Source organism: Semicossyphus pulcher, unplaced genomic scaffold (genome assembly GCF_022749685.1).
Source record: "Semicossyphus pulcher isolate SPU_LCO1_2020_fin unplaced genomic scaffold, fSemPul1.0.p SCAF_5, whole genome shotgun sequence".
Lineage (NCBI taxonomy): Eukaryota > Metazoa > Chordata > Actinopteri > Labriformes > Labridae > Semicossyphus > Semicossyphus pulcher.
Genome location: NW_027211726.1, coordinates 5,505,293 through 5,531,975, shown reverse-complemented (window position 1 = coordinate 5,531,975; position 26,683 = coordinate 5,505,293). Strand labels below are relative to the sequence as shown.

The 26,683-nt window shown below is 41.5% G+C and overlaps 2 protein-coding genes across 2 annotated transcripts; both read left to right on the top strand.

The window, feature by feature from the left end:
• Positions 1–711: 711 nt before the first annotated feature.
• On the top strand, positions 712–12,836 carry LOC138608532 (major histocompatibility complex class I-related gene protein-like). The gene is made up of 7 exons (XM_069681144.1): positions 712–803; positions 2,991–3,257; positions 10,478–10,756; positions 11,110–11,412; positions 12,151–12,249; positions 12,607–12,624; positions 12,759–12,836. Exons 1-7 carry the CDS (start codon positions 746–748, stop codon positions 12,812–12,814), a joined length of 1,080 nt encoding a protein of 359 aa, XP_069537245.1. The 5' UTR covers positions 712–745; the 3' UTR covers positions 12,815–12,836.
• A 2,138-nt stretch (positions 12,837–14,974) lies between these two features.
• On the top strand, positions 14,975–25,978 carry LOC138608677 (class I histocompatibility antigen, F10 alpha chain-like). The gene is made up of 6 exons (XM_069681237.1): positions 14,975–15,090; positions 17,207–17,473; positions 18,264–18,542; positions 18,919–19,262; positions 20,316–20,419; positions 25,813–25,978. The coding sequence occupies exons 1-6, from the start codon at positions 15,033–15,035 to the stop codon at positions 25,976–25,978; spliced, it is 1,218 nt and encodes a 405-aa protein (XP_069537338.1). The 5' UTR covers positions 14,975–15,032.
• The last annotated feature ends 705 nt before the right edge of the window (positions 25,979–26,683 follow it).

Here is a 26,683-nt window from a genome sequence, read left to right as displayed (position 1 = left end):
TGTTACACACAACACAGATATAAAAGTAAATCATTTGATATTGACTTTAAAGAATATAAGATGTCTCCCTCCATCACATTTAATAACCTCATTTAATGTTATGATTGTGCACAGATGTATTTAAATATCAGATAATAACAGACCTCATGAGTACAATGGTTCTGCTGCACACCAACTGCAAGTTTGAGCCACTAGGGGGAGCACCTCCCCACATTTACTCTCTATAACATGTCTGAAACAACACTTCGCTTGTTGTTTGTTGTTTGTATTTGGATCAGAGCTGTTTTTAATCTCAGAACAAAAGCACAATAAGACCGACTGCATCCTCACAAACTCCATTTGATCTGCATCTGACCTCTGACCTCCCAGAAAGTTAAAACATTTGTGCTCATAGCATCACATTAACCTACAAAATATTATAGCAAATCTGAGCAGCAGGAGGTTTAATACGACTTTCACATGTGAACAAAGATGATAGAATAAAGTCCCGCGCGTCCCCCAATGCTTTCAGGTGCAATAGGGGTCTTCAGATGGGCTGGAACAAACAGACTTTACTTTCACTTTCATTGATAACCTCAGTGGGTCAGTTTTACCGAGTTACAAGTGACGTTGATGCTCAGGCTAAATTCCTATTGGCTTTAGACGGAGGTTGATGAAAGCGCTCCATTTTCTCTCACCTCATTTAATTTTAGCTCTACAAAGAAACCTAATAGCTTTAGGTTCATGAAGGGTTAAAGAAGTCACAATGAAGACTTTGATGCTCCTGACTCTCCTGGGAACAGTCCTACAGGACACGACGGCAGGTGAGTAAAGAATCATCTGAGTCGATTGATTGTAAAGAGAAAAATGTTTGTATAATGTATCAATTTTAGGTTCATATGATAGTATTTTATGTTTAGTTTCAGGAGTTAGTTTTGCAGATAATAGAAATGTTAAAGGTAAACATCTCATGTAAGAATAGTAAATCCTGTCTGTTCATGTCATTAACTCCTCGTAGTTATAAGAAAAGTCTATTTCTGAGAAGCATAACTACGCATCACGAACCAGTCACAGATAAATAAAGAAAACAAAGCGTTTCTGTTCACAAACTATAAATAGAGCTCTCATATTCAGTCTTTAACTTGTTCATATCCTCTTTATAGAAACAGTGTTAATTTAGTGCTATTTATCATGCTTTATTTTAGAACTGAAGTTAATATTTGTTCTAGTTTTTAATTAATTAATAATAATAATAATTGTCTTATAGTGTCTATATTTCATCTGAATTTATAACAAATAAAAAAATGTATGTTGCATATGTTCAAAAATGTTGCACATAGAAACACAATCAGCGACAACATACTGAACCTAAATATGACATTTTCCTCGTTATATAGTTTTACCTCGAAATATATATTTGAACTTATACTACATTAAAATTAATCTTAAAGCTATTTCGCAGACATTCGTCATTTTTATTGTTGGTGTCTTTGTACGTTGGTCGATAAGTATCAGTAAACTTAAAGCAGGTTTGAAGTAGTTTGGAAACATTCCCATTACAGAGTTTGTCCACCAGAGGGCACTGACGAGTTAATTTAGAAACTGAAATATGGGCTCAGTTTGTATTTTGGGCACAAAAACAAGTTTGATCTCTGAAAGTGTCCAAACAGCATCAGCCTCAAAGAACAGTATTAATCAGACTATAATCTTTGGGTATTTTATTAACTAACAAGATGTATTCCTGCACATCTTGTAAAACTTCTTCAGTGTGTGCCGTGCGTTTAACACAGAAAATGATCTACATGCACTCAGAGAGCAGACGACAGAGCAGGATTTTTAAACGATCAATTATTTAACTGGCAAAACTCACAGAAACCTGTTAGAACAAAAACAACGTTTAAATCAGGACTAAGAGAAGCTCAGTTTATGGTGGAGGGAATGTTAGAATTTAATAAATAATATTAGTTATTAAAAACAAAATTCTGCAAATAGAAAATGTGTAGAATCACTACATGTGAAATATAAATATGTTGATTAAAGATATAGAGGTGTGTCCATTCACATTTTTCTGAGATTGTCATAATGAACAGAATATTTCAATCGTACACATAATATTTTTATGAAAGACTAACGGAGTTAAATATATAATACTTTAATTTGAACAAATACATTTACATTAAAGCGAGTTACACAAGAGTCCATTTTCTTTTTCATTGATCGAATTCAGAAAAAACATTTATATCCATAAATTCTGACATCGACAAACCTCCTGATATTAAAATACAAATATATTACTGATGATTTCATTGACTAATAAAAACAGTAACAAAAGAAAAGAGTAAAACCTTCTTCTAAACCAAAGAAGATTAAATCAAATCTGTACTTCAAAACCTTATGAAGAAACTTAAGTTATCATTGGTCACTACTGATGATATAAAATTAAGACCATAAAAGATGTTATTTAATTAAATAGACAATTAATAACATTTGATTTATTGGTTTATAAATCAGATTGAATCACGTGTACATTTTGTTCAGAGGTTTGAGATTTCAGATTTCAAACTAATAAGATAACGAGTGTAAACTGCTAAAGAAGTTTCCTGAAGATTGAATGAAGACACAAACTGGAAATCAAAGTGGAGTTTCACTTCACACTAAGATATCCAGCACTAGATAAAAAGATGATTTATGACAGACTGTTTGATGTCAGTGAAAGTCAGGTACACGACTGCATGAGCTGAATTTATGACTTGTTAAATATTTCCTTTCAGAATAAAAACATTTTGAAGACACATTCATCAGAAATATTAGAATAAAAAGTTCAAGAGAAACTTTATTTTTAAATCCACACAAACATTGTTTTAGTGTTTATTGACCACAAAGAGATGATGAGCTTGTGTTGAATGTGCTGTAGTTCTTTTTGATTCTGTGTGCTGGATCATTAAATTGTTCAGTGATTCATTAAAGTGTCAAATAAAACCTGAAATGATCACATGAACTTTTTCTTACAGTGCCTCACTCTCTGAAGTATTTCTACACTGGGTCTTCTGGAGTCCCAAACTTCCCAGAGTTTGTAGCTGTTGGGTTGGTTGATGATGTTGAGATGATTCACTATGACAGCAACACCAGGACAGCAGAACCCAAACAGGACTGGATGAACAGAGCCTCAGAAGGCGAAGCTGACTACTGGCAGTGGCAGACTGATCTCGCTGTGGGTCAACAGCAGAGCTTCAAATCCAACATAGAAATTGTAAAGCAGCGCTTCAACCAAACTGGAGGTTTGTTCATTTTTAACTTTCTACTGATGAAATGTTGTTTATATTTTCATCTTGTATTTTAGACAGATGTGACCACACACACACACACACACACACACACACACACACACACACACACACACACACTCTCTCTCTCTCTCTCTCTCTCTCTCTCTGTCACACACACACACACACACTCTCTCTCACACATGCAAACACACACACACACACACACACACACACACTCTCTCTCGCTCTCTCTCTCTCACACACACACACACTCTCTCTCTCTCTCTCTCTCTGTCACACACACACACACACACACACTCTCTCTCTCTCTCTCTCTCACACACACACACACACTCTCTCTCACACATGCAAACACACACACACACACACACTCTCGCTCTCACTCACACACACACACACACACACACACACACACTCTCTCTCTCTCTCTCTCTCTCTCTCTCTCTCTTTCTCTCTCTCTGAGTGGACGGCGTGTGGCAGCGTGAGCTCCAGCGTGAGCGAGTTTCAATCTGTTGTTTGTGTTTATTTCTCTTTATTTTCTTTACTTTCTTCCTGTCTGGTGTTTTCAGGTGTAGTGTAGTTTGGTAGCGTGTCTACCAGCTCGACTGGGCAACGTGCCCGTCGTAGATGTGGGAATGGAGTTTGAGAAGTTGACACGCCGACATGCAGTGAAGCTGGTGCCGGCAGTCAGCTGCTCGGTGGAGGAGGCGAGTTTAGCGGTTGGAGAGGTGGTGGGTTACGACAATGTGAAGTCTGCCTCCCGCATGAATGGAGCCGTTTTTATCTTTCTCGATAGCACCGTCAAAGTCGGTGAAGTGGTGGAGGAAGGTGTAGTCATCAAAGACACTTTCACCCCCGTACTCCCTCTTGTTAATCCGGCTAATAAGATAATCATCTCTAACGCCCCCCCGTTCATTGAAAATGACATGTTGGAGAGCTCTCCAGGTATGGACAGGTAGTCTCCCCGATCAAGATGGTTTGTCTCGGCTGTAAATCTTCTGAAACATGTTGTTTGTCACAGGAGGCAGGTGTTCATGGTGCTCCAGTAGAGCTGAAGCTGCCCCCCCCCCGGGGAGACAGGGTCCCTGATGCTAGAAACAAGTGTAACAGAGTCACTGAGGAGCGGCAGGAAAAGGACAGCAGACAGGGAGACGCAGAAACAGAAACAAAGTCACAGAAGGAGTCAGGTGAACAAAGTGAGATTTAAAACAGGAGGGAACAAACAGGTGTGATAAGTGAAAGTCAGGATGCAGAGTGAGCTCAGGGAAATGTAATCTCAGTGTGTGCTGACTCTGTGGAAGATGAGGACATGTCGGATGATGAGTTATTAAAAATGTCACAGAAGAGAAAGAGCCCAGAAAGTGTGCAGAACAGTGCTAAAGGGTCCAAAGTGAAGAAAGGTCTAAAGGCTGTTCCAGCAGAGTCTGACAGTGAGTTCATGTCCACACAGGAGGACGGACACAGAAGGTTCACTTTAGCTCAAATCCAGAAGTTCCTTCAGGACACTCGGGGAGCGAAGCTGGTGAAAGTAGAGAGCTACTTTCCAGACCTGCAGCGGTTTGTTGAGTCAGCTCGGCCTCTAACCAAACAGTCCGGAGCGTTTGGGGACGAAGGCCTCACAGGTCAGGAGGTTTATCGTCTCAGGAAACTGATTCTAAAAGTTAAAGCACAAATCCTTGAAGATGATGCTTAAACAGACTCTGATCTCTTTCTTTTTCTTTCTGTGGTGTGTTTTTCTTGTGTCTTCTATAAACCTCTCTCTCTCCATGTGTGACTTCAGAGTCGGCACTTTGAACCTGAACGGAGCTCGAGATGTTGCTAAAAGAGCCGCTCTGTTTCAGCTGCAGGAGTTTAAGAAGTTAGATGTGCTGATGGTTCAGGAGACACACAGCACCTCCGAGAGTGAAAGTCAGTGGAGGAGAGAGTGGGGTGGGGATGTGATCCGGAGCCATAAGTCCAGCTGTAGTGGAGGAGTTGGGATTATGTTCTCTAGAAGCTTCCTGCCTGTGTCATGTGAGGTAGAGGAAGTTATTGAAGGCTGTTTACTGAAGGTCAAAGTTCAGTATGAAAATGTTAAGCTCCCTCTGATTAATGTTTATGTACCATGCACTCATGTGGACAGACTTACTGTTCTGGGTGTGTTGTGTGACACCATCAGACGCTGCAGCAGTGACGAGTATTTATTTCTGGGTGGAGATTTTAACTGTACAGAAAATCCAACTGGACAGGAATCACCAGGAGCCTCATGCTGCTTCATCACACAGGCTCAGACAGCTCACAGAGACTCAGGAGCTGGCTGATGTGTGGAGGAGTTTCAATCATAATCACAGACAGTACACCTGGAGTCACTCTAAAGATGATGTTTTATCTCTGGCCAGGCTGGATCGCTTGTGTTCTTTCAAACACCAGCTGAGTGTTTTTAAAGGCTGTCACATAAACCCTGTGGGCTTCACGGATCACTGTCTTGTGTTTTGTTCTGTTTTTATTAAGAAGGTCGGACTGAACAGTGCTTATTGGCATTTTAACACGGCCCTGTTACATGATAAGGCTTTTAGGGATGCTGTGGAGTATTCTGGGTCACCCACAGACAGTGTAAGTCTGACTTTGATTGTGTTCAGCAGTGGTGGGACTTTGGCAAATGTCAGATCAAACAATTGTGTCAGTATTATACTCGCAATGTCACCAGAGACATCAGCAGATCTTTGAGAGATCTAGAGACTGAAGTGGTGGAGCTCCAGCGTTTGGTAGACTCCACAGGAAATCGAGGGCTGTTGGATTCCCTTCAATCTAAAAAGTCGGCTCTAGCCAACCTGCTGGGCGTCACAGCACAGGGGGCCCTGGTCAGATCTCGTGTCCTGGATGTCACACTGATGGATGCTCCATCTCACTTCTTCTTTGGCCTGGAGAGGAAACATGGACAGAAAAAGATCATCCATTCTTTACGGTCCAGAAACGGTTCTTCCATCTCAGACTCCTCTGACAGCAGGAAGTTTGCAGCTAACTTTTACAAGGACTTCTACAGGAGTGAATTTACAGAGCGTCCAGAGGTGTGTGAGTCCTTCTATGCTGGTCTTCCTCAGGTTGGGGCAGAGGAAAATGTGAAGTTGGAGGCCCAGCTGTCCCTGCCTGAACTGTACTCTGCGTTGATGAGTCTGCAGCATGGTAGAGCTCCTGGGATTGAGTCCTTCTGGTCTGTGCTGGGGGAGGATCTGCTGGAGGTGATCAGAGACAGTTGGAGAGGGGTCGGCTGCCTCTGAGCTGCAGGAGGGCGGTCATTACTCTGCTGCCAAAGAAGAGTGACCTGCAGGAATTGAAAAACTGGAGACCGGTGTCGTTACTTTGCACAGACTTTTAAATCTTGTCCAAGGTCCTGGCCTCTAGACTCAGACAGGTGATGGGCTCCATCATCCACGCTGATCAGACCCACTGTGTGCCCGGCAGGCTCATTAGTGATAACATCACTCTGATTCGAGATGTTCTGGAGGTCTCTCGTTCATTGGCTGTAGACACCGGTTTGATTTCAATAGACCAGGAAAAGGCTTTTGATCGGGTTGAACACCAGTATCTGTGGCAGACTCTAGCTGCCTTTGGGTTCAGCCCACGTGTCATAGCCAAGATCCAGGTGTTGTACTGTGGCATTGAGAGTGTTCTAAAAACCAATGGAGGTCTGAGTGCTCCTTTTAGTGTGCAGAGGGGGGTGAGGCAGGGATGTCCCTTGTCTGGCATGTTACACTCTTCAGCCATTGAACCTCTGCTTCACAAACTGACCTCAGATCTGTGCGGGGTGTGTTTTCCAGGCTCTGATGTTCATTTTAAACTGTCTGCATACGCTGATGATGCCGTTGTCCTGGTAAATAAGCAGAAAGATATTGATCTGTTAGAAAGAAATGTTAATTTATTTGGTTCCATGTCTTCTGCCAAAGTGAACTGGGTGAAAAGTGAGGCTGTCATGTTGGGGGAGAGGCTGAGGGATCAGCTCAGTCTACCTGGAGGTCTGGTCTGGAAAAAAGGAGGTCTGAAATATCTGGGAGTCTTTTTGGGGAATGAGACCTTTGTAAAGAAAAATTGGGAAAGTGTTGTGGAAAAGGTCAAAGGTCGTCTTAAGAAATGGAGGTGGTTGTTGCCTAAAATGTGTTTTAGAGGGCGGGTACTTGTGGCCAATAGTCTGGTCTCCTCTGCTCTGTGGCACATGTTGGCCTGTGTTGATCCTCCTCCCTCTCTCCTGTCTGACGTCCAAAAAGTGTTGGTGGATTTTTTCTGGGACAGGCTGCATTGGGTTCCTCAGAGTGTGCTCGTTCTCCCTAAAGAGGAGGGAGGGCAGGGTCTGCTTCATCTAGCCAGTAGGGGTGCTACTGTCCGCCTTCAGTTCATGCAGAGACTGCTCACTGGGCCCGCTGACCTGGTGTGGAGGCCGCTGTCCTGCTGTATCCTGCAGCGTTTTGGTGGACTGGGACTGAGCTCTGTTTTTAATGGATTTAAAGAAAGTGAACATGTCCTCTCTGCCAGGGTTTTATCGGAGTGTTTTTACAGTGTGGACTCTGCTGAAGAAGCAGAGACAGGAACAGGCAGACTCTCTGTACTGGCTGCTTAAAGAGCCGGTGTTGTGTGGCGGACACTTGGGCTCTCCTCGCTGGGCTGGACCCACTCTGTCCAGAATGTTCCTCTCTGCCAGGATCTCTACGCTGGGGCAGGTGGTGGAGCCGACTGGACCTCAGTTGGACAATCCGGCTGGTCTGGCTGCTCGTCTGGGAGTGAGATCCACACGGATCATAAGACAGTTACTGAGGCGCTGGAAACATCAGCTGACAGGGCACCAGTGGTCTCTACTTACTGACTATGGTGACGGCTCTCTGCTGCCAGACAGCTCTGACCCCTACCCTGCTCTCGCACTGCTTCCTGACCTGAAGGACTGCTCTGGTCTTTTACTGGCTTCCACCAACACTGCAGGTGTTTCTTTAAGTGACGGGGCGGGGAAGACTTTTTACAAACTGAGTGTTAAGACTGTACATAAAAAAACCTGAATGGTCGCAGTGACACCCCCTGGAGGACTTATCTGGGGCTCAGTCCTGAGGCCAGACCTGAGTGGAGGTCTCTGTACAAACCCCCCCCGATCAAGAAACATGCAGACCTACAGTGGAGGATCCTACATGGCATCATAGCTGTCACTGCTTTTATTTCTGTTCTGAATGTCAGTGTGCCGGATACGTGTCCTTCCTGTGAGCACAGGGAGACAGTGTTTCACTGCTCTTTAGAGTGCACTCGTCTGACTCCTCTGTTTGTTTTACTGGGAAAGTTTTTTGGCTGTTTTAAAGAGATTTTTACTAAACAGGTTTTTATCTGTGGGTTCAAATACACTCGGCACCAAAAGCATAAATGTCAGAGCGTAAATTTCCTCCTGGGACAAGCAAAGATGGCCATATATGTGAGCAGGAAGAGGAAGGTGGGGGAATCTTTGGAGCTTCATGTAAAGCTACTGTTTGAGAAAATGTTGAAGTCCAGGTTGTTGTTGGACTTCAGTTTTTACGGAGCCAACCAGGACCTGGAGAGTTTCCAGTCAGTCTGGGCTCATGAGAGGGTGCTGTGCTCTGTGGTGGAGGGTCAGCTGTTGGTGGGAGACATGCTGAAGTGAAACTGTGAATGTGATTGGTGCGTTTAAAACAAGGATGTGTTATGTTTTTGTACAGTGTGAAGAGTGATCAATAAAGATCTGGTTAAAAATCAAATCTCACACACACACACACACACACACACACACACACACACACACACACACACAGTCAGGAGTGTGTCACTGACGTAGTTGAAGCTGTTTGGAGGCGTTTCTTGTCTGAAACACAGTCGGACTCACAGAAACATCACTGACACTCAGACTGCTGGATGCTGCTAAACTGCCCTGATGCAGCGTTTCGGTCCATCCCATAATAACCTTCAGAGATTATTAACCCTTTATCTCCACTAGATTAGACCACAATAACTCGACTGGGCTGCCCACAGTCAGTCGGTCCATATGAACTCTCCTGTAGAAAACCTGTTGATCACAACAGCTCTACAACACACAGCTGATAGAGGAACGTCAGCGCCTGGTTTCTAAAACTAAGGTGCAGGACTGTAAATGGGACACAGGCTGCTTGTGCTGGGTCCGCACATGAGAGGAGGAGCAGCGTGTGTTAATGAACGTGACTGACAGGACGACATGATGAATGTGTGATTGTGATCAGAGGTTTAAAAAGTGTAACAGCTCGACTCTGCTGCACTGACCACACTGTGTCCATGATATATAAAGAGCAGAAACACAGATCAGATTAATTGAACTGGACCTCAGTGTGTCTCTGACATAATATACTATTGAAAGAAATGAAATGCTGTTCAGTGTTGCTCAGACGGAAGAAGCAACTTAAAGATTTCATCTTTTTGCCTCTGGGACGTTGTGATGAACTTATTTGACTTTTTAAAGACATTTAACAGATTAAACTATTTATTGATTAATTAAAAAAATAGTCATAACATAATCAAACATGACAAACATGATTAGTTTGTTCTCTCAAAATGTAGAAAACAGATGAGATCAGATTATCTCCACTGTGCTGACCACAGTGTGTCGGTTCGTCCTCTCAGGCAGCATCAAGCCGACGCCTGCAGGTAGAAACAGCTGTCGGTTGTGTCGAATGATTGACTGATGGATGGACCAATCAGGACGCACAGACTGCCTCCCAGTCTCCATAGTGGTCCTGGTGGTCTCTGCCTTATTGTGAGCAGTTGTAGTAACACACTGCTGAACACTGTGCTGGCTGAGCAGGAGGAGTCTACAGACTGATCCTGGACTGAGACTCTCCTTCAGTGGAAGCTTCTAGAGCAGCTCGGGGTTTTGAGTGTGTGTGTGTGTGTGTGTGTGTGTGTGTGTGTGTGTGTTGGTCTCAGTGTGTCTCTGTGGTAATAAAACAACAGCAGGATGTGAACTGTGTTAGGATGTCACTCTGTTTCCCAGCAGTCTCTCTCTCTCTCTCTCTCTCTCTCTCTCTCTAAACCGTCCACACTGTCCACATGATGATTGGCTGTGAGCGTCTTCCATCCAGCCAATAACAGCAGGAGGTGTAGGTGCTCTGTGTTGGTGTGTGTGGATCAGTGTGTCTCTGAGGTGGAGATGTGAAATCAACTGATAAAAGATGACTGGGCTGTGATCTCACTCTGCTCTCTCTCTCTCTCTCTCTCAGGTATCCACCTTTACCAGCAGATGTACGGCTGTGAGTGGGATGACGAGACTCAAGAAGTTAATGGTTATGAACAGTATGGTTATGATGGAGAAGACTTCATAGCATTCGACCTGAAGACAGAGACATGGATCGCTCCAACACCACAGGCTGTCATCAGCAAACACAAGTGGGATAATAACAAAGCTTTCATAGCCCAGAAGAAGAACTACTTCACCCAGATTTGCCCTGAGTGGCTGAAGAAGTATGTGGACTATGGGAGGAGCTCTCTGATGAGAACAGGTAGAATCACATGACCTGATGTGTTTTTATTAGGACGACGTTCATACACCTCTTCTCTTCCTGACATGACAATAAATGTTACACACATTTCTCTTTCTCTCCTGCTCTCTCTTCATCTTTCTGCTTCTCTCTCTCTGTTCCTACTTTTTATATCTGTTCCTCTCTGCTACATATCTTTTTTTTTCTCACACTCTGCCCCTCCCATATTTATATCATTTACACTCCAGTGAGCTTCATTTTCTTTGCATAGGTACTATAAATATAATCTTGATGTTAGTAAGGCATTTAAATACATGACAGTTAACAGGAATGATGATAAAGAAACTATAATCTGTCTTTCTCTCTCTCTCCAGACCTCCCCTCAGTGTCTCTCCTCCAGAAGACTTCCTCCTCTCCAGTCAGCTGCCACGCTACAGGTTTGTACCCTAACAGCGCCGTGATGTTCTGGAGGAAAGATGGAGAGGAGCTTTATGAGGACGTGGACCACGGAGAGATCCTCCCCAACCACGACGGATCCTTCCAGATGAGTGTCGAGCTGAAGCTTCCATCAGAGTCCTCTGCAGACTGGGGGAAGTACGAATGTGTGTTTCAGCTCTCTGGTGTGAAGGAGGACATCGTCACCAAGCTGGACAAAGTCGCGATCAGGACCAACGAAGGTAAGACTGGAGTCAGAGGGGATGAGAGTGGGAAGTTCACTGTAACAGTCCTGTGTTGGAAGGGAAGTTTTGTTTCCTTATATTGTTTTTCACTCACTTTCATCAAGTTTTTTCTACATTTAATAAACAGTTTGAAGGCTGAGATTAGTATGAAACCAATGTAAGTGTCCACCTCTGGACCCTGACAGCAAAACAATAAAAGAATAAAAAGAAACTTTTATCAGATTTAAATGATTTGTTTCAAAGGATTATAGATGACTGCAGCTGTTTGTGCTGTCTGTCCGCTCTTTACTGACCTTTGATCAACACAGACAAATGTCAATAATGAAACACAAAAAAGTGTTTTTGTTCAGTTTATATTTTTGATAAAGACTTCTTTTTATTTACCTCCAATAGAAGACATTTTTTAGAAAGTTGTCTGAAGATTATTGTAAAAAGAATTTACTCAAACAAGTTTAGAGTGTTTTTTTTTCAGTCATTGTGTAACCATTTACATGTTCAGAGATTATAGGCACTGTATTTTACTTCATGTCAGTTTTAGGAGATGAGTTCATGGACTTGTTCAAAGATTCAGCATCAATACAGTAATTATCTACAGACAGGATGAGAGTTAACATCAGCAGCACAAACAAACTGTGCTTATATTCAGGATTATGGTCTGACTGGCAGATGTTCTTCTCTTTAACCTGCTTCACCTGCTCAGGTTGTGACTGTGTTTTGTTGTTTTATGCTCAACAGGGAATTCCATGCACGTGACCATCGGCATCATTGCTGCAGTGCTTGTTCTTGCTCTCGCCCTCATCGCTGCCGTTGTGTTCATGTTGAAGAAGAGGAATGGTGAGAGACCAAAGCAGAAACATGAAGTCATTTTATTTTCTGTATTTTCTTTCTCGACTTTTTTTCTGTCCAGTTTGCAAAAGTGAAACAAATGATCTTCTTAACATTTAAAATGTGTTTTTATCAACGTTAAGCGCTGTAAGACCCAGAAACAGTTTAATTATAATTTGACTGCAGCACGATGATGTAAGGAAGAGGCCATCAGAAAAGAAATAGTGTAAGATTTAAACAAAAGTCATAAGGATTTATTTATCAGTTTGAGTTGGTATTAGAGAGGATCATCACTGGACTGAAGGTGACACTGTCTGAAATATTTAACGGTTACATCTTTAATAATGTGTTTGTATTTATTTTCAGCCAAACGCCCTCCATCTCGTAAGTACAACCTGTTTTATTCTATTCACTCTGAGCTGAAACGCTCTCTTTGTATTAAAGCGGTTTTCTGGAGTGTTATCTGTTGTGATATTATATATCTGCTGCTTGTTAACATTGTGCTTCTGACCTCACAGCTGTGAACAACCCTGTCGTGGAGCAAGAAAAAATGCTTGAGAATCAAAATGCCTAAAAGACAAACGCACCACCCTGAACACAGTGAGTAGCATCACATAGGCCGTGAACTTGTTGCTTTAAAGCTGCTTTAAACTGTTCAAAGGAACCTTCTGTGATTCTTTATTATTGTAACATGTTGGTGACACATTTTAGCTGTCAATAAAATATTTGACCATAAACTCGTCTTCTACAAAAATAAGTGAAACTGTTGGATTGATGATTGAAGCAAACATATTTTAGGTCTCAATGACTTTTAATATTCAGCTTTGTGGAAACTTACTCTGCAAACATTTATGAAGTTATTTTGTTTTTGATTTCATGTTTATTTTTTCTTCTCTGTTTTTTCTTCTTCAGGTTTATGGATAAGTTATAAGCAGCACTTCCAACACGTTCTCCTGGAAATTTATTCCACCTTAACCCTAATGCGCAAATCCTTGCCACCCCCAGTGGACACAAACCCACACACACACACGCATACACACAATGTAAAAACATCATAACAAAATTTATTTTCCAGTTGTGTAAATATTGTTTGTATATTTCTGTAAAACTGATGAAATGTTTTGATTGATAAGGCTCGAGCTATAGGGAGGGCACAATTTTAATCCTTTTAGACTGAAGTGCAGCTTTTGACACCGTGGATCACGCCATTTGAATTGATCGTCTTAAAAATTGATTTGGTATCAGGGACTCTGCACTTAGTTGGTTTTATTCTTACCTTTTAGAACGAACCTTTGCGGTCACCATAGGTAAATACTCGTCTTCTGCCACTACAATTACCTGTGGTGTACCGCAAGGTTCAGTTTTAGGTCCGATTTTATTTTCAATTTACATGCTGCCACTTGGCCAAATAATGCAGCGCCACAATGTTTCCTTTCATTGCTATGCAGAAGACCCACAGATCTACCTTCCACTGAGACCTGGGGACCCTAGAAGCCTAGCTGCTGTCAAAGATTATCTCAGTGACATAAGCTGTTGGATGGCTGAGAACTTTCTCCAATTAGATAACTCCAAAACAGAAATAGTACTAACCAATCCACATAACTCCACCCTCCATCTCGATAGCGGCCTTTCTGATAATGAAAAGCTCACCGCCAGAAACCTTGGCGTAATATTCGACCGCGACCTTACATTTGACCCACATATAAAGAGAGTTGTACAGTCCTGCTCTCTTCTTAAAACTGACTTCTATAGACTTGCTTTTATGTGATGTCGTCTTCTTATTGGCTCTTATTTATGTTTTTAAAATGTCAATTTCACCTTATTCTTACTTTTCCTTCTTTCATTGTTTTTATTGATCCTTTATCTCCTTTATTGCTTTTAGTGCTTCCATCTCTTTCGTTGCTTAATGATTTGATTCCTTTTTATTGCTTGTATTGCTTTAAGCTCTTTATTGTTTTTATTATCTTTTACTGGTTTCTATCTCTTCTATTGCTTTTACAGCTTTTATTTCTTTTTGCATTATTTCCTTTCTTTATCCCTTTTAGGTATTTTATTTAAAATATAATTTATGTGTTTAAGGTTTTTCATTATTTATTAGGATTATGTTGTTGTTGTTTTCCATAATATGTTAAGTCAATATTAAGGATTCAGAGGTATGATAGCATCTCAGTACGATGTGAACAAATTGTAATGTTTTGATTAGAGTTTAGTGCCTACATGTACCAGGATGCATTGCGAGCCAGAACCCACAGCCTTGGCCTACCTCTGCTGTCTTTCTTCACAATATATCCATACCATGTATGGAACACTTTGGATTGTTGTTTTGTTGTTTATATTTGGATCAGAGCTGTTTTCAATCTAAGAACAAAAGCACAATAAAACTCTACTACATCCTCATAAACTCCATTTCATCTGTATCTGACCTTTGACCTCCCAAAAAGTTAAAACATATGTGCTCATAGCATCACATTAGCATAATATTACAGAAAATCTGAGCAGCAGGAGGCATGTGAACAAAGATCATAGAATAAAGTCCCGCGCGTCCCCCAATGCTCTCGGGTGGGCTAAAACAAAGTGACTGTACTTTCACTTTCATTGATAACCTCAGTGGGTCAGTTTTACCGAGTTACCAGTGATTTTGATGCTCTGGCTAAATTTCTAGTGGCTGTTACGGAGGTTGATGTCAGTGCTCCATTTTCTCTCACCTCATTTTACCCTCAGAGCTCGAGCTAGCGGGACAGAGAAACTTATAAGTTTAAAGTTCATCAAAGTTAAAGAAGTCACAGGTCACAATGAAGACTTTGGTGCTCCTGACTCTCCTGGGAACAGTCCTACATGACACGACGGCATGTGAGTAAAGAATCATCTGAGTCGATTGATCGTATTTTTATATAATATACATATCAGTTTAAGATTCCATCCATCCATCCATTATCTATACCGCTTATCCTGATCGGGGTCGCGGGGGTGCTGGAGCTTATCCCAGCTGTCATCGGGTGAAAGGTGGGGTACACCCTGGACTGGTCGCCAGTCAATCACAGGGCTGACGCATAGAGACAAACAAACTTTCTCATTCACACCCACACTATGGTCAACTAAAGTCACCAATTAACCTAACAAGCATGTCTTTGGACTGTGGGAGGACGCCGGAGACCCCGGAGAGAACCCACACGTGCACGGGGAGAACATGCAAACCCCGCACAGAAAGGCCAACTTTGTCCAAACCGGGGTTTGGACCAGTGACCTTCTAGCTGTGAGGCAACAGCGCTGCAGCCCAATTTAAGATTCGTATTATTATTTGATGTTTAGTTTCAGGAGGGTTTTTTTTGCAGATCATAGAGATGTTAAAGGTAAACATCTCATTTCAAGTGAGTAAATCGTGTCTGTTCCTGTCATTACCGCCTAGTAGTTATAAGAAAAGTCTTTATCTGGGAAGTGTTGAAGAAAGCACATTTGTCTTCTCCTACAAAAGAGCAACTCGAGATATTTTTTCGGCCCAATTTATATCATGACGGCCATAAATGCTAAAATTGCAGCGTAGCTACGCAGCACGAACCAGTCACACACACATAGATAAAGAAAATAGGCAGAAAGGCGTCAAAACAAAGCGATTCTGTTCAAAAACTATAAATAGAGCTCTTAAATTCAGTCTTTAACTTCATGAGCCTTTTGTAGAAAGTGTGTTGTTCATTTAGTGCTATTAAACATGACTGTTATTTTAGGACTACAATTAATATTGCTTCTATTTTTAATTTATTACAATAATAATTGTCTCACGGTGTCTATATTTCATCAGAACTGTGAACAAATAACTCAAATAGTGAACATAGAAATACATTGACAAAATACTAAACCTAAATATTAAGGTTACCTCGTAATATTGTTTTACCTCTAAATATATATTTTTACCTTATACTATATTAAGATAAACCTTGAAGCTATTCCCCAGATAATCCTCATCTTTATTGAGTTTTGTTGGTTTTGTCAGATCACATCACACTGACAGTTATTACATTCACTCTTTGTACAATAACAGGCTGTTTAGCAGAGACAGATCAAAAAAGTCACTATATATCTGCTGATGTTAGCTTATTACAGATGTGTTGGCATCTGTATGTTGGTCGACAAGTATCAGTAAACAGGTTTGAAGTAGTTTGGCAACATTCCCATTACCGAGTTTGTCCACCAGAGGGCACTGACGAGTTTATTTTGAAACTGAAATATGGGCTCAGTTTGGATTTTGGCCACGAAAACAAGTTTAATCTCTGAAAGTGTTCACATCAGCATCAGCCTCAAAACCCAGCATTGATCAGGCTATAAGGTTTGGGTATTTTATTAACAGGGATTATATTTAATCCTGCACAGATTTGTAAAACATTTTCAGTGTGTGCAGTGCGTGATTTTTTATAAGTGCAGTTTAACACAGAAAATGATCTACACAAATTCAGAGAGCAGACGACGTGCGGGATTCTGAAATGATCAAATATTTAACTGGCAAAACTCACAGAAACCTGTTAGAACAAAAACAACGTTTAAATCAGGACTAAGAGACACTCAGTTTATGGTGGAGGGAATGTTAAAATTAAATGAATAATATTAGTTATTTAAAAATATAAAAATATGTTTATTAAAAATGTAGAGGTGTGTCATTATTAACGGAAAATTTTAATTGTACATAAAATAATCTTATCAGTGAAATAAGGAGTTAAATATATAATAATTGTTGAGTTTGTACAAATATATTTACATTAAAGCGAGTTACACTTGAGTAAAAAATGTTTATATTAGAATAAAAAGTTCAAGAGAAACTTTTTTTACTTTATTTATTGACCACAAAGAGATGATGAGCTTGTGTTGAATGTGCTGTAGTTCTTTTTGATTCTGTGTGCTGGATCATTAAATTGTTCAGTGATTCATTAAAGTGTCAAATAAAACCTGAAATGATCACATGAACTTTTTCTTACAGTTCCTCACTCTCTGAAGTATTTCTACACTGCGTCTTCTGGAGTCCCAAACTTCCCAGAGTTTGTGACTGTTGGGTATGTTGATGACATTCAGATAGATTACTATGACAGTGACACCAGGAGAGCAGAACCCAAACAGGACTGGATGAGCAGAGTCACAGAAGGCGAAGCTGACTACTGGGAGAGGGAGACTGAGGTCGCTGTGGGTCAACAGCAGGCCTCCAAATCCAACATAGAAATTGCAAAGCAGCGCTTCAACCAAACTGGAGGTTTGTTCATGTTTAACTTTCTACTGATGAAATGTTTGTATTTTCATCCTCACTCACTCACTCTCTCTCCTCAGTGTGTCTCTGACATAATATACTATTGAAATAAGATCTTTTTGCCTCTGGGACGTTGTGATGAACTTATTTTACTTTTTAAAGACATTTAACAGATTAAACTATTTATTGATTAATTAAAAAAATAGTCATAACATAATCAAACATGACAAACATGATTAGTTTGTTCTCTCAAAATGTAGAAAACAGATGAGATCAGATTATCTCCACTGTGCTGACCACAGTGTGTCGGTTCGTCCTCTCAGGCAGCATCAAGCCGACGCCTGCAGGTAGAAACAGCTGTCGGTTGTGTCGAATGATTGACTGATGGATGGACCAATCAGGACGCACAGACTGCCTCCCAGTCTCCATAGTGGTCCTGGTGGTCTCTGCCTTATTGTGAGCAGTTGTACTAACACACTGCTGAACACTGTGCTGGCTGAGCAGGAGGAGTCTACAGACTGATCCTGGACTGAGACTCTCCTTCAGTGGAAGCTTCTAGAGCAGCTCTCTCTCGCTCTAAACCGTCCACACTGTCCACATGATGATTGGCTGTGAGCGTCTTCCATCCAGCCAATAACAGCAGGAGGTGTAGGTGCTCTGTGCTGGTGTGTGTGGATCAGTGTGTCTGTGGTGGAGATGTGAAATCAACTGATAAAAGATGACTGGGCTGTGATCTCACTCTGCTCTCTCTCTCTCTCTCTCTCTCTCTCTCTCTCTCTCTCTCTCTCTCTCTCAGGTGTCCACCTTGTCCAGCAGATGTACGGCTGTGAGTGGGATGATGAGACTGGAGAAGTTTATGGTTATGAACAGTTTGGTTATGATGGAGAAGACTTCATAGCATTCGACCTGAGGACAGAGTCATGGATCGCTCCAACACCACAGGCTGTCATCACCAAACACAAGTGGGATAATAACAAAGCTCAAATAGCACAGACCAAGAACTACTTCACCCAGATTTGCCCTGAGTGGCTGAAGAAGTATGTGGACTATGGGAGGAGCTCTCTGCTGAGAACAGGTAGAACCACATGACCTGATGTGTTTTTATTAGCACAACGTTCATACACCTCTTCTCTTCCTGACATGACAATAAATGTTACACACATTTGTCTTTCTCTCCTGCTCTCTCTTCATCTTTCTGCTTCTCTCTCTCTGTTCCTACTTTTTATATCTGTTCCTCTCTGCTACATATCTTTTTTTTCTCACACTCTGCCCCTCCCATATTTATATCATTTACACTCCAGTGAGCTTCATTTTCTTTGCATAGGTACTATAAATATAATATTTGTGTTTTAAGGCATTTAAATACATGACAGTTAACAGGAATTATGATAGTAATCAACAGTAAATGATGACAAAGAAACTATAATCTGTCTTTCTCTCTCTCTCTCCAGACCTCCCCTCAGTGTCTCTCCTCCAGAAGACTTCCTCCTCTCCAGTCAGCTGCCACGCTACAGGTTTCTACCCTGACAGGGCCGTGATGTTCTGGAGGAAAGATGGAGCGGAGCTTCATGAGGACGTGGACCACGGAGAGATCCTCCCCAACCACGACGGATCCTTCCAGATGAGTGTCGAGCTGAAGCTTCCATCAGAGTCCTCTGCAGACTGGGGGAAGTACGAATGTGTGTTTCAGCTCTCTGGTGTGAGGGAGGACATCGTCACCAAGCTGGACAAAGTCGCGATCAGGACCAACGAAGGTAAGACTGGAGTCAGAGGGGATGAGAGTGGGAAGTTCACTGTAACAGTCCTGTGTTGGAAGGGAAGTTTTGTGTCCTTATATTGTTTTTCACTCACTTTCATCAAGTTTTTTATACATTTAATAAACAGTTTGAAGGCTGAGATTAGTATGAAACCAATGTAAGTGTCCACCTCTGGACCCTGACAGCAAAACAATAAAAGAATAAAAAGAAACTTTTATCAGATTTAATTAAACATTCATAATTTGTAAGTTAATCTTTCATCATGTACGCTTCTACATCTACGTGTAGACATACTGTGAACACACTCAGATTTATTCATGCCTCTGTAACACTGACGAGCAGTTTTACAGCCCTTAACAAACACTTAAAGGTAGTTTGTTGCTTGTGGTTAGACGGTGGAGTTTCTCTGTTTCCGACTGTATTGTGGATATTGTTTTGGATTTTAGGGGGAAAGGGTTAAAGGCAGTGTTTTCTCTTGGTATAATGTTTGTTTTGTCAAGTTTAATTCGTGTACAAGAGACAAAGTGAGCTGTGTGCTTCGGACAAGATACACGTGTTAGTTGAAGGTTTGAATTCTGGAGTTAAGAAAGAAACTAGAAGAGAGGATCAGAGGACAGAGGAGAAAAGATATTTGTTCATGTGAGAACTAAAATGACTTGTCTTCGCTTTGTGTTTCAGCCGACTTCAACGATCCCCTGATGACAACTCTGAGCTCTCTCAGAAACTGAATCCAGAAGCTGAATGAGAAACAGGCCGCCCTGCACACCGTGAGTTTCTTCATATTGGACATGGACTATTCGCACAGCTAACAAAGCTGAACCTTCAGCAGCAGCTCAGTGTAATTCAAATGTCATAAATGAACCTTCACAAGAACAAACTCAGAAAAACAAATGTATTAAAAAGTGTTGAACTAACTTCAAAAACATGACATTTAATAAATACTTGATTTCCAAATGTTCAGACTGAAATGACTGAATTATAAATATTGTGGGTTTTAATGACTGTACATATGTTGCTCTGTGAATTGATATTTCCAAACATTTATAAGATAATTTATGGTTCTATTTTACCTTTTTTTTTTATCTCTTCAGGTTTCTAAAGCCATTTTGCACCCGCGCAATCAACCTAGCAGTGGTCTCTGTGTGTCCCTCCTGGTGATGAACTGGAGTCCACCTCTCGCACTCTCCAGTCCCCCGTGAGTCTCAGCCAGATGAGCCAGGAGGAAATGATGGATAGACTTTGTCTGTGTGTTATCACTGTGCTGAATCTTTATCCGTACATAAGACATGGACAATCAATCAGTCTGGTTACACACACACACACACACACACACACACTAGTTTGCTTGATTATTTCTATGAAACTGATCAAATGTAAAGATTTAGTTGTTTTTTTACCAGACTGGAGCAAAAAGTAATTTCCGTCTTCTGAATGAATCAGGATCATGTTCTTTGTTTTGTTTCATATCAAATCTCTTTTGATCTGTTTTGAAACACACAGAAACCGAACATTGATGCTTAAAATCTCTTCTTGTGTTAAAGTCAATTAATGCCGCTGACCTGCTGTTTCACACCTTTGGTTCTGTAAGTTTGCTTTTAATAAAAGTCCCTCATACTCCAAATGTCTCTCTTCCTGTTGTTCCACACACACGTATACACTAAACGCTGACACATCTATAGCTCACACATATATAGGCTCACACATCTATAACACATCTACAGCTACAATTTGGTGGAATAAACTTGTTTTTTCTGCCCTTTGTGCTTCACACCTTGTGATTTTTAGTTCATTTATATAAATGATGCATGGCTCAAAACATCTGAAACAATTGTTTGAAAAAAAGACTGAAATTGTAAAGTAACTTTTTTTATCGTAATATACAAATACAAAATTGGCACTGGCTTGAAAAGGCGTCTATGGATGTCGTCCATGTTCTGATAAATGACACCGAACTTTAAGTAGTTTAGTTTTTGTGTTGTATGTCTAAAATAATCAGATGCATGCATCATTAAATTAACCTTAGCTGATTATACCATGATTATTGAGTCTGTAACGCTAAAGACATTTAAACATTTGATTCAACAGGTTAACATAAAAATGTCCTTCACAACTCCCCACTTTTTATCATTAACTGACAATAAATGAGTATGAGTATATAAGCCTTAAACATCATCAGAATGTAAACCCTGTTTTACAGTTTAATTACACTCGTCACACAGAAGGGGAGTAAAAGAATCTGTCATGAGTTTCTAGTTTAGTTCTGGTTTTGTCTTGTATTTTGGTGTTTAGTTATTATTTCTCGTTTTACCTTGTCACTTTGTCCCTTGTCATGAGTTTTCATCGTTTAGTTTTGTATTTAGTTTATTCTGTGTTCTTGTCAGTGTTTAGTCTTGTTAAGTATTTCACTTGTGTCTTTTTGATTAGATCATTTCCTGTTTTACTTTGTCACCTTGTCTCTCGTGTTGGTCCACTTCCTGCCTTTGTGTTTCCCGCTTGTTTGATTATGTGCCCTGCCCTGATTGTTTTCACCTGCCCCTTGATTGTCTCACCTGTGTCTGATTAGCCTCACCTCCTAAGTGTATTTAGTCTTTGTGCTCCCCTGCTACGTCGCCTGTTCATTGTCGTCCTTCCTCTGGAGTTTAATCTATGTCCATGACCTGCACTTGGTTCCTTGTGTTTCCTCACCTGGATCTTCTTTGTGCTTCCCCTGACCCCTCGTGTCCCTTGGATTACCTGTTCCTGGTTTTGTTGTAAGTTTTTTGCTCTGTCTTTTGATTTTCCTTTTTTGTCTTTTGTTAGATTTTAGATTTTGTTTTTGCATTTTTTGCCTTTTGTTTATTAAACTTATATCAAAGGCTGCATCTGGGTCCTCACCTTTTTGTTTAAATTGAAACCCTGACAGAATCAATGTAGAAATCATTGTGATATCTGCTGTTCTGTGGGAATTGTCAATACTTACCCATGTGTGATATCATGTCTGTGTCATAGTCGGGGAAAGGGAAGAGGTCAGGTGAGCGGGGGGTCATCAGGGAGGTCAGAGTCAGTTTGGATCAGTGCTTTAAATGTCAGCTGTTTAGTCAACTCACGCGTTAGTCTGGTGTGTGTTTTATTGGTCCGGTCATGTGTGTGCAGTCAGGTTGTCAACTCTGGTTGGCAGTTGTTGCATTTCAAACCATAATAATGGAAAGGTGATGATCAATATAACAAACGTTAAACAACATCTTGTCCCTCTGATGCCACAGAGGCCTGGTTGTCTAAAAGGATGCCATGGAGGTTCCTTCGTTGTCCCTCGTTGGAGACCCAAGGTCTCTGTGAGATGTGTGATTCTCTGGAACTGTGTGTGTGTACAGTGTTAATTCAACGGTGCACCGGAGGCGGAGCGCGTCACACAGGCTGGACCAGGCTGGGGTCCGTCTGTGCGCATGGACAGTTGGATCAAGGCTGTGAAAATATGAGCAGATACATCTTTACCCATCTAAGTCCAGCATCCTCACAGCATTTAGCTTTAAAGGAACCATTTTCACGCTCTACCGCACCTGCACTCTGTGGCTGATAGGAGCAGGGATGTTTTAAATCAAACCACAGTTAGGCACATAAAAATGCCAAAATCAGTTTCTAAATAAAACTAAAATCACAACTAACACATTAAAAGATACTTAATAAATGTAATAAAAATATACATTGTGGATGGAGATGGACGCAGATGGCCTGATGAATGACAGCAAGGCCATTACCACAGCTTATCTTACCAGGGATCCCCCACCGGGGAATCACTTCCATGAGCAGTGCTTTTGCCACTGCTGTTGAATCCTGTTTGCTGGAGGGGAAAACTGCTGAGGGGAGCAAAACAGCTTTAAGCAGCGATGAGACCAGTAAATGGTTAGAAACAGGTTCACCTGAGGATGTTAAAAATCCTCCGTGTCTCCAGAGGGCACCAAAGTGATGCACTACTCCAAATGCGTATCGAGAGTCAGTGTAGATGTTAACAGATTTACCAGCAGCTTGTTTACAGGCTTCTGTGAGGGCGACAAGTTCAGCTGCTTGAGCCGAATAGTGTGAGGGTAATTTACCTGATATCACAACTTCATGTTGTATAACCACAGCAAACCCTCGATTCCTTCCTTTTAGCATGCTTTGTTATCTACAAACTATACAAAAGGTTTATCAGGGTCAGGTGAACCTAGAGTTGGAACATTTGTAAGTGCAGACTTTAAGTCAGTGAAAACCTGTTGGGCTTCAGGTGGATTTTCCTGTAATCCCAATGGCTCAATGACAATACTATCAGGGTGTACATTTGTTGGGAATGTATCTTTAAGTGCTCCCCACATCCGACCTCTACTAATGGAAAACAACTCTGGATCATTTACTGCAGTTGCCACGTATCGATTTAATCCTGCTTTCTGCAGGATGAAAAGAACTTCCGTTGACACCGACTTGTTTGTATAAGCATAGGTTTATTACAAAGAATCAGCATCAGACAGGTTTCATAAATACCTGGGAGATCATCATGGCCGAATAGTGTCTCCCCGAATTACAGTTCTACATGCACTTATATATGTTGGGGGTGTGTATATGTTTCTTCTTCTTTACCATAACAGGACAAGGACCCTCAGACTCTCAGACTGGGGGTCGTTAAATGCATCACCTAATAAGGCGTGAACCTCCTCTCAGTGTACATTATGTTCCTTTACATCATTGTATAAACAGAGCCCATGGACATATTTACGACTCTTACACAGGACTCTACAGAATCCTCCACGTAAGCATTTCCACCTCAGGTCAGATACTTCATAATTCCCCCCTTCGAGACTACACAGAGTCTCGAAAAAGCTAGGTCTGATGATTCAAGAAGCACATGGGTTAGCCCATGTTGCAAGGGGGGAAGTTAGGAGAAAAATCACGAAGGAGTATGGTTTTTGGGCACCGTACTTGCTTGCACAAATTGATCATGTCATAGGCAGGTGTACAATCTGTCTAAAAAATAATGTTCGGAGGGGTGTGACAGTTCCTCCTGGTTACATTCCAACTCCGACAGGTCCCATGCGAGAATTGGTTATGGATTTTGTTGACATGATAAAACCAATTGGAGGCAAAAGATACATGCTAGTTGTAGTGGACAATCAAAGATGAGAGAGGAGCTTGTTGTTCAGAGTAGTTAGGGATCCATTGTCAGCAATATGACATCATTCAAAGGAAACTCACCATTTGTTTGTTCTTTAACGGTTTGGGGAGCTCCAATGTAGCCTGAACGTGTTCGGGAGAGAGGGATTCACCCTCTGCTGTGATCACATGTCCCAGGTAGGTTACTTTAGTTTGAGAGACTTGCTTTGTGGCCGTTTTCTGCTAGAAACGTCAGCAGTGCGAGTGTGTCTTCTTGACAGGCTTCAGCTGAAGGGCTACACACCTTTAGATTGAATGTACTGAATGAGAGTGGAGCCTGATGGAAAAGTTTAGCAAATTTTAAGTCAGCTGTTGATGAAATGCGTGGGAGACTAAACTTAGACGCAACGTGTCCATGTATAAGTTTTACCTTAAAACGAGAACGCGAACCAGTACTGGCTATCGGGGTGTACTGGGACCGAAAAAAACGCGTTTGTGAGGTCGACAACCGAAAAAAAGAGTAGCTTGTGGTTGTACTTGCAGCAAGATTGTGTGGATTTGGTACCTCGGGAACTCTTGGGTGAACTGCAGCATTTACTGCTTGCAGATCTTGTACAAATCTTCAAATTGTCTTTACAGGAAAAATAAGAATTCTGACTGGAAGATGTTTCACAAAGTATAATGATCCCTCTTTTAAAGGGACTCAAAAACTGGCGTAATGCCGTCAAGTGCTTCTTTTTTGAGAGGATATTGTTTTAACAGGCCTGTAGTCTGATTTTGGATGAATGATTAAAGGTTCTGAATTTGACCTACATCATATTTATGTTTGGCCCAGAGACATTCTGGGACTGTCGACAGATAAGGTGGAATTTCCAGTGAAGCCATGGTTACATAGACATCAGTGAGCAAACCACGTGGTGAGTCCTCAACCAACCCGACAGTTCTGTGCACATGTACAGATGTTGTCAGTCTCGTACGATATACATCACCTTGCACGCTGTATTCTGTCTTAGGATCCTCTGTGGGAACAAAATCATGACAAGCAGCCTTCTGAGGAACCCAGTGTCCCCGATCTTGCCACTTCCCGTCGAGTGGTTTAGCCAGAGGCACATGTGGTATATTTGTCTGACAAAAACACGCTTTTGCAAAGTGGAGAGGGAAAACAGTAACCGCCGCCAAAGAAGAACTTGTCCAGTATATGCGAGTTAAACGTGACCATAACTTTTGCATAAGTCTGTACCATCTGTCTTAATACTGTTTATCAGGACCTTCATGAATGCATGAGGTGCGATGTAAATCAGTTGTAGGCATGTAGTCATCTGTACGTGGTGTGTGTGTGAGGCGTTGCCATACATAGGCATACAGCAGAGTGTATGTCAGGGGTCATCAACTAGATTTGTCCAAGGGCCAGATTTTTTCCAAGCAGACACTGTGGGGTCCAGACTTTCACAAACAAACTTGATCTATTCCACGCTGATTTGTTATCAGGGAGGCTGCTGCACTTCAACACGTCACAGAGAATATGAAGAAATTCATCTCACAGCTGAGGGAGAATTTCTCTGCCAGATTTGATGACTTTGCCATTTCCAGGGGTGTCATTGAATTTGTGCGTGACCCATTCACCATCCAGGCGGAGAATTCTCCGCTGATGTGAAGAAGGTGATGCCGTTGGACGAAGCGGTGATTCAAAGTGAACTCGTTGACATCCAGGTCTCCAGCAAAATGAAAGCTGCTCTCCGTGGTGATGAAGGCTTGAGCACTTTTTGGGTGGCTTATCCCCAAGACTACGGCACACTGAAGGCGTTGGCTATGTATGTGCTCACCATGTTCGGGTCGACCTATACATGCGAAGCTGCGTCCTCAAAGATGAACACTATCAAGACCCATGAGAGGAACCGACTGTCAAACCAGTCTTTGGAGGACTGCTTGCGAATAAGCCTAACAGCTGTCAAGCCTGATGTTAGGAAGTTGGTGTCAGAGGGAAAATGTAATTTCTCCCATGAACCAAATGTGAGTATTTCAGCCTTTTATTTGAGGGATTCATTGTTCAATGACAAGCTACTTTGTTTTTTTGATGTTCCGTTCGACTGACTCTTGAAAGCAACATTTCAGTTAAATGTTTCATTTATTTTTATATCCATTTTCTGTTGTCCCAGCCAGGAGTACGCCCATGTGGTGCACTCTGCTTCAATAACTTCACCACACTGAAATTTATGGAACAACATGTCTCATGCTCAGATGACCACTTTCTGCGCTGCCTCTCTCTCTCTCTCTCTCTCTGAGGGAGTGCTGTTCGTTATCCATCCATTATCTATACCGCTTATCCTGTTCAGGGTCGCGGGTGGGCTGGAGCCTATCC